At 37.2% G+C, this 14035-nt stretch overlaps 1 protein-coding gene across 4 annotated transcripts in view; it reads right to left on the bottom strand.

Moving 5' to 3' along the window:
• The window catches only part of ap2a2.L (adaptor related protein complex 2 subunit alpha 2 L homeolog), a 65742-nt gene that overhangs the window by 28405 nt on the left and 23302 nt on the right, over nucleotides 1–14035 (bottom strand). For all 4 annotated transcript variants that reach the window (NM_001095834.1, XM_018256921.2, XM_041589407.1 and 1 more), the window contains 3 exon segments: nucleotides 186–315; nucleotides 3719–3912; nucleotides 6984–7126. In NM_001095834.1, coding sequence (NP_001089303.1) covers nucleotides 186–315; nucleotides 3719–3912; nucleotides 6984–7126 — 467 coding nt within the window.

Raw genomic sequence — 14035 nt, forward strand, 5'->3', positions numbered from 1 at the left:
TTTCAGTGAGTCATGTGACGGAAATGACATCAGAACTCACTGTTTATAACTGATGACATCAGAACTCACCGTTTATAAGGATATAATTTACAGGATATTCATGGCTTTTGTGTATTATAAGAGTATAATTTCATGGCTCTTGTGTATTATATAGTAAGACCTCCCCACACACACAGGCTTCTTACCAAGTGCTGATCGTTGAGAAGATGGACAACTCGTGAAGTCCATTCATTAGTGAGAACAAGGTCGGGAGAGGTGCGGTAAAGTCGTAGCAAGCAGAGGGCGGCACTCTGTTTAACACCGTCCATGGTGTCCCTATCACAAAGCAAGGATATAAGAAATAAAGATTACACCCTTATTATACATTATCATAACAAATTCATTTGTTAGCTGGAAAAAAAAAACTCATTAGTGTTGGACTCAAAGGTGAATCAACCATAATCTTATATACATGAGAAACAGGAGCATAGTCGAGCAGTCATCTTGGTATATGCATAAATGTTCATATCCCACTGCAAAGACCATTTTTTGTTCACTTTTAAGTGAACTTTAGCATGTTATATAAAGGCTAATTCTAAGCAACTTTTAAATTGTGCTTCATTTTTTTCTTTTTTTTTATAGTTTTTGAATTATTTGCCTTACCGCTTCTAAAAAAGAAATGCTGTGTAAGGCTACAAATGTATTGTTATTGCTACTTTTTATTACTCATCTTTTTATTCAGGCCTCTCCTATTCATATTCTAGTCTCTTATTCAAATCAATGCATGGTTGCTAGGGAAATGCGGATCCTAGCAATCAGATGGCTGAAATTGCAAACTGGAGAAATGTTGAATAAAAAGCTAAATAACTCAAAAAACGCAAATAATAAAAATTGGAAACCAGTTGCAAATTGTCTCAGAATATCCCTCTCTACATCATACGAACAGTTAATTTAAAGGTGAATAACCCCTTTAACGCTATTAATAACAATTACCTAGGTAATCAAAATGCCTACTTCTCTCATAAAACATATCTTTTATTAGAAAATGGAACCAAAATACCTCTACTCACAAGTCCCTTTTGTATTATTGCTATTATTACATTATGTACTGATGAAGACACCTCCTAAAGCAGATGGTTCACTTATTATACCCAACAGGGAATGAGACAGAATTAGATGCAGAACATACAGAAGAACTATGATCACTGGAAGCTACTATGCCTTCCCATTTCTCAATCCAGTGTGGCCTGCAAGTGCTTCCCATGCGGGAATTCAACGGACTCCGTGAGGCACTGTACTATTCATTCTGTTTTAACATTTCAGGCCACTACACAAACTATGCCCTTAGTTGGCCCAATTGCTGAAAAAAGAGGTCAGCTTTTGCAGGGTAAGCTTCCTTCTCTTGCAAAGATCTATATGATATTTAAATACCTTTGTATATATAATTTTTATATTACTTGCCTTTTTTCCTCTCTCTCTGTCTGCTGAGAAGGAAAGCTACCGAAGCAGTTTATTGCCAATAGATTAGCCACAATATTATTATTTGAATATATCCACAAGGAACTGAAATGTCCATTTTGCCCAGCATGACCACGTACTAGAGTTGTTGTATAGCACCGGGGGGTTCTGGAGGAACGCCATTTTGTTTCTACTATGTACTGTATTTACTGTATATGGCTGAAATGACAATAAAATCCACTTGACTTGACAATAGTGCAAGCTATAAGACTATATTTATTCTGCAGAATGCTTTACCATACCTGAGTAAACAGCTCTAGAAGCTTTCTATTTGTGTAGGATAGCAGCTACCATATTAGCTTGGTGTGACATCACTTCTTGCCCGAGTCTCTCCCTGCTCACTCATAGCTCTGAGCTCAGATTACAGCAGGGAGGGGAGAGGAGCAAACTGAGCATGCTCAAGCCCTGGAGGTTTAAGCTGAAAACAGGAAGTCTGATACAGAAGCCCATGTGTACACAATAGAAGGAAAGAAATGTGGTGTTTCTTTTGACAGAGGACAGAGCAACATTAATTTGAGGGTTTACTGGTGTATTTATATAGACCTTTCTGATAAAGCTTACTTAACTTTAGCCGTTTCTTCTCCTTTAAAGAATATTCATGATTAGACTTATTTTCACTATAACTATGTTTGTTTTCGCAAAATAGATGCCTTTATAATTATAAACATGTAAGCATCACGTCCTTCTAGCACATCTGTTATGGCATTTTTCTATGGCTAGGGGATCCCCTGACCCCTGTATGATGCAGATGCTTACGGTGAGAGAAAGAACAGTAAATAAGCCGCTGGGATTTCATGATATCACTACTAATATCCAAGGAAGGCTCTGTAAGGTTAGCTGCATGCAGAATGATGATCATGCTCGATTCAAAATAAACCAGATACTTGTGACTTATTTATTATTTTTTTATTTTTATTTGTTAGTGGAGTTTGCCCCTGTCAAGCTTCTCTTCATTTTCATTGCTTGATACACGAGTTACGTAAAAAAAAAACCAGTACAGTGTAGCATTTTATGGTATCCCGAAATATCATAATTAAAGTGTTTGTTAAACTTTAAATTAATGTTTAGTATGATTTTCTGAGACAATTTGCAAATACTATTTATTTATTTTTTTTGTAGTTATTTAGCTTTCTATTCAGCAACTCACCAGTTTGCAATTTCAGCAATGTGGTTGCTAGGGTCCAAATTACCCTAGCAACCATGGGTTGATTTGAATAAGAGAATGGAATATGAATAGAAGAGGCCTGAATAGAAAGAGAAGTAATATAAAGTGGCGCTAGCAGAGCCTTACAGAGTATTTGTTTTTATATGGGGTCAGTGACCCCCATTTGAAAGCTAGAAAGAGTCAGAAGAAAAAGGCAACTTATTAAAAAAACCATAGCAATTGAAGAGTTGCTTGAATGAACCATTCTATAACATACTAAATATTAAGTTAAATGGGAATTATCCCTTTAAGCTACACACAAGGGAAAAAAAAACATGGGGTTATCATGATAAAGACCAAATTTGTAAACCAGTAAAGGGGACCCGTCACCCTAAAAAAATATTCTCAATCGTATTTTATCACATTAGTAAAGCAAAATGAACTTTAATTGCACTATATAAATTATTTGAATCTTGTTTATTTTGATCTGGGAACTCACTATTTTGGCAAGGAGGTAGGAGCCATTTTGTGGCCATTTTAAGGAAAGCTTTGTATCATTTAAAAATCTTATTTTTGCACCAGAATGGGGGACCTGGTATCCATCCCTAGGCCCTGGCTATACAACTAAATGTTGAAGAGAACTGGGGGAATGTTGGGAGAGCATTGACATCTAGGAAGTGCTGAATGGAAAGTGAAAGTAATTGCTTGCCTCGCCGCTATGCGTAAAGCATAGAGGAGGGGCAGTCAATATTTGATTGACAGCTGAGATTTTTAAATGAGTTTGCAACTGCTTTGAGCTTTAATAAAAAAAAAGAAATTGGATTTCATGTTTCATTTGAAAAGGACTTTTATTATACAGCTTTTTAGGTCCCCTTTAAATCAAAACCTCCCTTTTCCCCTGTGATTGTTGAATGAACTCCTGCAATACATTTTTACTTTAGCACTGCATTAGAAATATTTTTTGAAATGATTTAAAACAACATTTTAGGATGACAGCAGTGTGAATAGACAATTCAAGTATGAATAATCAGAACATCCTTGAAAACAAAGTTACCAGTGAGCTATAGGCATTCTTACCCAGCCACCAAAATTCTGGGGATCTCACCAGCAAAAGCCTCAGCCATTTCACGGCTACCCACGTTAGCAATGCAGTGCAGGGCAAGTCCCATAAAGGTAGGGTTGCGGCTTGATAGGTCGTTCTTGATGGCATTGTTGATGAGCCTTATAAGCTCGCTGTTGGAGTTCACCAGCACAGAGATAAAGAGGTAGCCCTGTGTTTGCAAGAATGGAGGAACAATTAGTAAAGGTATTACACGGTGATGCAGTATTAAACCATTTAGGAATGGATTCCTGGTTGAGCCACAAGTCATATTTGACAGCTGCTGTGTCAGTGTTCCTCTGCATCTGTATAATAGGCTCTAACTGCAGCTATGGGATCTAGTATCTGGAAACCCATTATCCATTATACAGAGAAGGCATCTACCATAGCATCCACTTTAATCAAATAATTCAGATTTTTAGAACTTTTTTTCTCTTTAATAAGGAGTTTAATAGGAGATACAACAATCCTATTGGGCCTAATTTATGTCTAATTGATTTTTTTTCAGTGGACTTAAAGGAAAACTTTACAATGTAGGTCTCAATAATATATTGCATAAAACAGCTAATGTGTAAAAGCCTGCTTCATGTAAATAAACCATTTTCATAATAATATACTTTTTTAGTAGTATGTGCCATTGGGTAATCATAAACAGAAAAATGCCATTTTAAAAAATAAGGGCCGCCCCCTGGGATCGTAGGATTCACGGTGCACACAAACAAACCATACATGTTAGGTCACATGAGCCAATTAAAAGACAGAGTTGTCTTTTGCTTCCACACTTCTTCCTGTTACAGTTAGAGTTGTAGTATTTCTGGTCAGGTGATTTCTGTGGCAGCACAGAGACCCTCACTAAATGGTGGTTCAAGGCAAGTGATGTAAAACGGCAATATTTACTTATATATTCCAGTTATATATATATTCCAGTTTGGTAAGATTCTTTAATAAGCCACTTAATATAATATCTGTTGCTTAAATATTAATTTTGAGGGTAAAGCTTTCTATTAAGGGGTAAAGATCCAAATTATGGAAAGATCCCTTATCTGGGAAAACCCCATGTGCCGAGCATTCTGCATAACAAGTCCCATAGGTATGGGATCCATTATCCAGAAACTCATTATCCAGAAAGCTCAGATTTACAGAAATGCGGTCTCTCATAGACTCCATTTTATCCAAATATACTCCATAGATCACTAATAAATTCAGCATCTTTATTTCTATAGTGTCAAGTGACATTTAATGAGACAAATTAAAATAACTTAATTAACGTGGGGGGGGTGAATGCACAGGCATACCTAGGCTATAGTCTTGGGTTCCAGTGTGATCCGAGGATCATCTTCCTTTTTTTCCCAATTCTTCCGAAATGTTTAAAGGGGAACTTCGGCTTCCAAACCACAATTCGATAAAGAGGCCCACATAATACAGAAACCTCTAATTTACCCATCACATTTCTCAAAATGGTATAATGGTATTCAAAAAGTAAAATAAATAAATTTTCTATGCTGAAATCCAGCTGTTTAACAGTTCTTCTCTTTCTGCATCATTTGAAATCCTGGCAGGGAAGGAGGGACTAAACACTGATGTTACAAATTGTAACAACTTCTCCACAGCTTACAGACAGCATGCAGGAACTACATAACCCACAATGCATTGCACTGCAATGTTCTGTTCCTTATTGAAATCATGTGTGCAGGGAATTGTGGGGTTTGGAGGATGCAGGCTGAGGGCAGATGACTGCTGATACAAATTAACAGTAGTCAGCCAGCTCAGCAAAGTAGTCAGACAGATCAGCAGGAGGCTAGGCTTAGAGAACTGTTCCAAACCATTAAAAATCATGAAAAGTCTGCATATTTTTTAATTAATGTATATTGCAAAGTTGCTTGAAATTATGTTTACTTTTCATAAAAGCTTAAGTTATGTTTGTGTGGAGTTCCCCTTTAATGTTTATTTATTTATTATTTATTAATTATTTGTGCTAGGTCTGAGTTACACCTGGGACTGGGAGAAGATAGAAGGCAGGTTTTTACAAGCTCCCATGAACTCGAAATTTGACCCTTGATAAATCTGCCCCGAGATGCCAGACTGAAACACCAGAGACAGGAAAATTAAACTTAAAGGGGAGCTATTGTGAAAATGGAAATGTAACATAAGCTTCATCACACTGAAATAAGAAACTTTCTGAATACAATCAATTAAATATTCTGCATTGTTTCTGAAATAATCAAGTTTATGTTCACTATCCCTCTCTCAGCATCGGTTTCTCTTTATTCTGTCTTCATGCAGCAGTTGGGTGTCAGTTTATTGACAGTTAGATCCAATATATCTTATAGGGGGGCTCCTTTTGCCTAGAAGATGTATTAGAGCTCTCTCTATTAAAATCACTCTCTACATGCAGAATTTGTGCAAAAGGCAGTTATTTTGTTGGATTTTGTTTGTACTGGAATCAGTTGAGTGCGCTCTAATACATCTGCTAGGAAAGGAAGCCCCCCTATAAGATATATTGGATCTAACTGTCAATGAATATCTGACACCCAACTGCTGAATGAAGACAGATTAAAGAGAAACTGATGCTGAGAGAGGGATAGTGAACATAAACTTTATTATTTCGGCAACAGTACAGTATTTTTAACTGATTATATTTATAAAAAAAAAATCTACTTATTTCAGTATGATACAGCTTAAATTAATTTTCATTTTCGCAATAGTTCCCCTTTAAATTTTAGAAAAACAGTCAAAAATAAAAAATAGAAAGCAATTGAAATACAAGTATTTCTTTCTGGTGTATTATCTGAAACCAACTAAATTTAGTAAAGTGTTTGGAAGGTGACAACCCCTTTAAAAAGCAGGGTGCAAAGGGAAGTGCAGCTAAGAGGATGCTTACAGCTTTTAGTACTTTTATGACTTTAATGCAAGAGCCCTATTACTCAAGCGTATTAGTGGTTAACATTGGCAGGTGCAGAGAATCATTAGTATTGTCAGCAAAGAGAACTAAAAGGTTCTTTAATCCATTAAACAGCAGCAGATATAAAATGGATTTTCAGACTTCAGTTCTATTATTGTAAAGTAAAAACAGATGTGCACAAATGAAGCAATGGAGTATTATACATTCGACTTTAAATTAAACAAAGCCGCCTATTCATATCAAAACATATCTTCTCTGTCGGAAAAAAAATGGAAAACTAACGCCTAGAAAAAAAGAATGAATCAGAGGAGAATATATATGGGGAAACAAGCTTGACTCACAATCTGCTTCTCTGTGTACTTGTTGGAGCTCAGCAGATTTACTGCCTCCATGTGTCCAAAGTCAATGTCATGGCCCAGCAAAAATATAAAGAGCAGCTTGCAGACATATTTCTTCTTGCTATAGCCATCTAGAGCTTTGTCTCCTAAAGGCAGGAAAAAAGGAAAATAATAAAAAAAAACATTACTTCATACTGCCTTCAGTATAAACACACACAAATACATTACATACAGTACATGTGTGGTGCACTCCCATATATAATCAGCATATGCCTGAGTGCCATCTTGTATATCATAAATAAAGTTTAGCAGCAACAGACACACTCCAGGACTTCATAATGTGAAGTAAAAAAAAAAAGATTGTCAACGCTTCGGCCCCTTTTTGACAATAAATTTTTCTTTATTTTCACTGCATTGTGAAGTTCTGGGGGCAAATTCCCTAACCGGCAAAAACTTCGAAGCCATCGCAACACTTTGCCAGGCGTAAATTTGCTAGGACAACGTTAATTTACTAAAAAGCTGCATCCAGGGCGCCAAATGCTGGCGAATTTTCGCTAGCGTTACTTCGGCAATCAAAAGCGAAGATGCGCTAGCGTTGCCTAATTTGCATACAGCTGGAAATGATAAAGTTGAATGGACGTATATGTTGTAGCAGATACTTTACACAAATCTAGGGAACCTTAATAAAGACAATAGAGTTGTTATATTGCCCTACACATAAGCCCACTGTATAGTTTATGTTCCATATGAAAATGGAGGGGCGAAACCGGTTACCCAAAAAAAATTTTTTACAGACCTTTGCAGGCTATCACTCTGAAAAAAGGAAAAGATGCCAGCGTTTTTTGGGACTTAGAAAAATTTTCCACTAAAATTTAGGAAGTCCTATGTACTCTAATGCACTTCGCCTGGTCTGAGCTTGCGAAGGCAAGTCTGGCGAAAGAGGTAATGCTCATTAAAATCCGCATCTTAGTGAATTTGCGGAGTTACGTCCAATAGCCTGGCGTTAAGAGTGCGAAGCAACGCTAGCGTCTATCTCCTTCACTAGCGATGTGATGTCTGCGCCCGTTAGTAAATCAGCAAAGTGCCGAATTTTGCCAGCGTTAGTCACTTCGCCCTTTAGCAAATCTGCCCCCTGGAGTGCATCTGTTGCTAAGAAATATGTGTGTATGTATATATATATATATATATATATAATGTCCATATAGGTGAACGCACTCTTACCGGATTTGATGAAGAAGTGGTGCGGAGGTCAAAAGCTTAATCATACATCATGATAAATGGACCCGCACTCCAAGGTTTTTCGTGAAAATCGTGATATATTTTATTCACAAATGCATATCCAACGTTTCGGTCCCCATTGGGGGAAAATATCTCACGATTTTCATGAAAAACATTGGAGTGCGGGTCCATTTATCATGAGATTATATATATATATATATATATATATATATATATATATATATATATATATATATATATATATATATATATATATATATATATATATATATATATACATACATGCATACATACACACACATACATACATACATACTTCCTTTGCGTGCTGCCATATTTTTCACATTTTTTACCCTGCCACACTGTGAGTGACCATACTGTAGGTGCAGATCTTACTGTAATTTAGATCTTCATACCTTAAGTCTACTAGAAAATCATTTAAACATTAAATAAACCCACTAGGCTGGTTTTGCTTCCAATAAGGATTAATATCTTAGTTGGGACCAAGTATAAGCTTTTTTAAGCTTTTTAAGTTTTATTACTACAGTGATAAAGGAAATCGTTTTTAAAGATATGGATTATTTGGATAAAATGGAGCCCATGGGAGACAGCCATTCCATAATTCTAAGCTTTCTGGATAGCAGGTTTCCAGATAACTGATCTCATACCTGTATTTCAATAAGCCGATGGCAAGTGTCCAGGGGTAGAAAGGGGGGCAAGCTAATGCTGAAGGAAGGATGAGCTGCGGTCACAAAGATGTGCACCACACTAAATTCTGCCCTTTCTACCACCCTATGGTACAATTTGTTTTTATCTTTAAATTTGTTTTAATAGGTTATAGGCATTGTGCTTCATGGAAAATTAAGTCTTATCTGGGGACGGCAGGTCCCTCCCATTCACTATAACATACAGAATATTCACAATCGTATACTTAACATTACAGTCACATACCCAACATTCACAACACCTACACATCTATATACTTGTATTAAAATTGTCTCACTAATTTAAAGGGGTGGTTCACCTGTAAATTAACTTTTAGTATGTTATGGAATTGGCAATCCTAAGCAACTTTTCAATTGGTTATCATTCTTTATTTTTTATAGGTTTTTTTGTTTAATTATTTGCTTTTTTCTTCTGACTCTTTCAATAAAAAAAAAATGTTCTGTAAGGCTACAAATGTATTGTTATTGCTACGTTTTATTACGGCTCTTTCTATTCAGGTCCTCTCCAATCCATAACCCAGTCTCTTCTTTAAATCAGTGTATGGGCTCTAGGGTATAATTTGGACCCTAACAACTAGAAAGCTGACATTGCAAACTGGAGAGCTGCTGCATAAAAAGCCAAATAACTCAGAAAACAAAAATATAACCAATTGTAAATTGTCTCAGAACATTGATCTCTAGGTCATAGTACAAGTTAGCTCAAAGGTTAACAATCCATTTAATAAATACGGGATGGCTCCAGTGCACTGAACTCTGTTGCGATTTAGACTCAAGAGCCTTACTACTATGGGGCTATGCGTAAACCTGCAACCAACCTCTTCCAAAATAGTGATTAGGATAAACGCAGGCGGATCGATTACTAGTGAAGGGGAGAAGATGCTAGAAATTAACCACCCATTTGAAGTGAATGGGAGTCACCAAGAACTGGGCCCAATCTAGTTCCCATTCATTTTGCCATCGTCCTACAATGGATGCGCCGAATCCAGGATTCGATTCGGTATTCGGCCAGGATTTGGCCTTTTTCAGCAGGAATCCAGGTCCTAATTTGCATATGCAAATTAAGGGCGGGGAGGGAAACCTTGTGACTTTGTCACAAAGCAGGAATCCGGGTCCTAATTTGCATATGCAAACAGGACCGCCATCAGAAATCGCAGGGCCCCGTACGACAAAATTTCCTGGGCTGCGCCCACCACAAGCCCCACCTACAGGTCCGCCCTCCCCACCCCACAGGTCCGCCCCCCACCACACAGTAAAGAAACAAAAAAAAATTTGCTGGCTAGGGTTCCCATATGTTAATAAAAAATAAAAAGATATTGGTGGTCAGGGCCCCCCATAAAAAAAACAATTGTGGCCGGGGCCCCCCCATTAAAAAATATTGGTGGCTAGGACCCCATATGAGAAAAAAAAAATGGTGGCCAGGGCCCCTTAAACGTCCATGCCTTCCCGAAGTCAGCAGCTCTCAGAAAGATGGGGGGCCTGGCTAATCAAGTAAGTGTGGCGTGGCCGGGCCCCCCCTTACCCTCGGGCCCCCTAAAACTCTCCCCCCTGATGGCGGCCCTGTATGCAAATTAGGGGTGGGAGGGAAATCTTGTGACTTTTTGTCACTAAACAAGGAAGTAAAAAATGTTTTCCCCTTCCCACCCATAATTTGTATATGCAAATTAGGATTCAGTTCGGTATTCGGTCAAATCTTTCGTAAAGGGGTTTGGCCAAATCCAAAATAGTGGATTCGGTGCATCCCTACTTCCTAGAGAGCGAGAAAACGCTCAAGCGACATTGATTCCAAGTGACATTTAACAGTGGCAATTTCTAGTATTTTGTCCTCTTTCATGGAGCTTCAAATCAATCAGACAAAAACAAAATGCTAAAAACCTCCCAGTCTCCCATTACTCTAAGCCTATACACAAAAGCACGAATAAATGCAGAATTGAACGTGTGCAGAAAAGAACAAATAAAATCTGAAACAATAATCTAGTATTGGCAGAGAGATACTGCAACTGCCACATTTCTACCAGTCGGAAGCTTGAGCATGAAACAGAACAGGAAAATAAAGCGCTGACTTGATTCCTTTAACATTGCAACCATTTGCACTTCTCACTGAACCGGATCTGAGGAAGTTCAACGGGTACTTCCAGGAATGCAGCATGTGAGTTTTACTAAAAAGGCACATGATTTTCTGTGTATATTATTATGTTCTTGTTAGATATCAGTTGGTACAGGTATGGGACCTGTTATTCAGAATGCACGGGACCTGGGGTCTTTCGGATAATGGATCTTTCCGTAATTTGGATCTTCATACCTTACGTCTACTAGAAAATCATGTAAACATGAAATAAACCCAATTATATCTTAGTTTGGATCAAGAACAAGACAATATTTTAGAATGTGGAATATTTGGATAAAATGGTGTCTATGGGAGACAGCATTCCTGTATTTTGGAGCTTTCTGGAAAATGAGTTTCCGGATAACTGATCTCATAATGATTTATGCTTGGACAAAACAGGTCCAATTACAATTTTGTCTAAGGCAAGCCAGTCCGACTGGTACGTAGTGGGGGCAAATGTGGCCCTCTCTCTCGTACATTTGCTATTCTCTTTAAAAGTGTCAGAGAACCTGAGATCATGTATTTGTTATTTTAAGTTTTCTTTAGCAGTGTAAATGTAGACTATAAGCATTAAAAGAACGGAAGAAGGACTGTTAACCCATTGTTAACCCATTATAAAGTGAAATTTCTTGGGTTATTCTGTATGCTTAGCAATCATAAGCATCACATTCAGACTTTGTATTTCACAACAGAGCCATCTGGAATTACTAAAGTTAAAATCCATCTGGGGGGGGGAGGTAAAAACAAAAAAACAAAAAAAGTGAACGTGCAGATTTTTTTGGAAAGGAAAAATCAATTATCACAGAGCTCTTCCTGTTTTTAGTTTTCCGAGGAACCTCTTAGTGGGTGTCATCCTAATTCTGCAATTCAGCAACTGCCACCCCCTCCCTCCCTTACAATTCCTGTTCTGGTAACCACATTGACACTCCTCTTGGTAAAATATCCCTTTATATTCAGTTTAATCAGACAGTTATAGCAGCTGACAGTTCTGGGTTACTGCTAAATCATCACCTTAATTCTATTGAAAAGCTTGCGTGGCATGGATAGCATCAGCCTCAGCCTAACTATACGGATTTTTTATTACATTTAAAGCCTTTTGTGTAGATGAAGGAGTACTGTAATAAAAGGTCTAGAAACCCATAGCAACTAATCATTAAAAAACGAACATCAGAATGGTTGCTATGGTTTACTAAACTGGGCAAACTCTGCACCGTATATATCACATTAATGGTTTCATACTTTTTCTGGTCAATCTCCTTTGTGATATGATATTTAATTTAACTCACAACATATAACAGGGTTTCTTAACCGCTTTGAAATGGGACACAGGATTTGGTATATCATGTATTACCTACCTCCTTTTAATTACAATTGTCTACTGCAGAAGGAATTATTTAAAGGGGATAATGGGGGAAAAACTTGAATTTTTTCAGGTTTTTTCTTTTAAAGACCTTGATTTTTTTCCCCAAGATTTATTATACCCCGAAGCTGGAAATAGCCTGAATCCAAAAATACTCGAGGTTATGTAGAAGTCAATGGTAGAGGTCTCTTGTACCGTTTGAAGATGTTTGTAGCATTCATGTTTTTCCCTTTAATTTTTTTTTTCAACATTTATTTTACCCTGAAGCTAGAAATTGCTTGAATCCGAAAAAACTCTGTTGAGGTCATGTAAAAGTCAATGGCAGAGGTCTCTTTAACCATTTGAAGATGTTTGTAGCCTTCATTATGTTCTGTTTTTTTCCATTGGGTTTTGCTCTAAAACTCCATTAATTTGATCAATTCGAGTAATTTTTCTCCGCAAACTCAATCAATTCAAGTATTCTAGTTTCTCACCCGAATTCAGGGACTCATTTTTTCCATTCCAGTTTTTTTATAAATCAGAAAACATTTGAATCCGAAAATACTCTGTTGAGGTCATGTAAAAGTCAATGGCAGAGGTCTCTTGAACCATTTGAAGATGTTTGTTGCCTTCATGATGTTCAGGTTTTTTTCCAATGGGTTTCTTTCTAAAAGCAATTCGAGTAATTTTACGCTGCAAAGTATTCTAGTTTCTCACCCAAATTCATGGACTCATTTTTACCATTCCAGTTTTTTCATAAATCAGAAAACATTTGAGTTGTGAGTTTATTCGAGGTATAAAAAAACCTCACAAACCTCAAACTTTGATAAATAACACCCTAAGAATCACTGCCTTGAGGAAAAGTTACAGATTCAGCAATATAAAAAAAACATCACTATACTATATAGTTTCAAGAGTACTCCAAGTAGTATACATGTATTCTGCTGACATATGACCTTTCAGCAGGGCCCCCCCATTTGTTGGCTTTGGACTAGGGGTGACTTTACAGAGGACTTTTTGTGCTTAGGACCACTTTCTAAGCCAAACTTTACACAGGCCTGTAACATGGTTATGGATATGAAAAACAGTAACCCTTCCATAGTTTTAGGGATTTCCAAAACAGTAAACAGGCTCTCAATCCTAATAACACCCTGCCTTCAAAGTGGGTCCCCCCTTTTTTTTCTGGACAGAGCCATCTTAAATGGGAATCGCTGCTCTAAGGTCTGAATAAGGACTGGCTTCTTGTTATTTGTTTGTAAGATATGCAGTACTCACATAAATAAGATAACAAAATGGTTTGTTTCCCACTGGCAGTGGACTGCATTCTGCATAATAAAATTTGTAAGTGGAGATAAAAACACCATGGCAACAGTGATAAAAAGAGAAAGGCAGATACAAACCAGCGTAGCTTTTCTACAGGTGCCTGGTCTACATTTTTTGTAAATAAGGAATTGTACGTCTTTTAACGCTTTGTCTGCCAGTGATGATGTAGGAGCTGCATCCTCGGCAAGTGTCTATCAACAACTAAACACCTTTGTTTCCATGTTAGAAAACGGCCTTAATAGGCAAAATCCAAAAGTCACTGTTAGGAAAATGCAGGGAAAAATTACAATTTTAATACACACCATTTGGCCATTAGCCATTTAAT

The sequence above is a fragment of the Xenopus laevis genome, chromosome 4L (genome assembly GCF_017654675.1).
Source record: "Xenopus laevis strain J_2021 chromosome 4L, Xenopus_laevis_v10.1, whole genome shotgun sequence".
NCBI classification, from domain to species: domain Eukaryota; kingdom Metazoa; phylum Chordata; class Amphibia; order Anura; family Pipidae; genus Xenopus; species Xenopus laevis.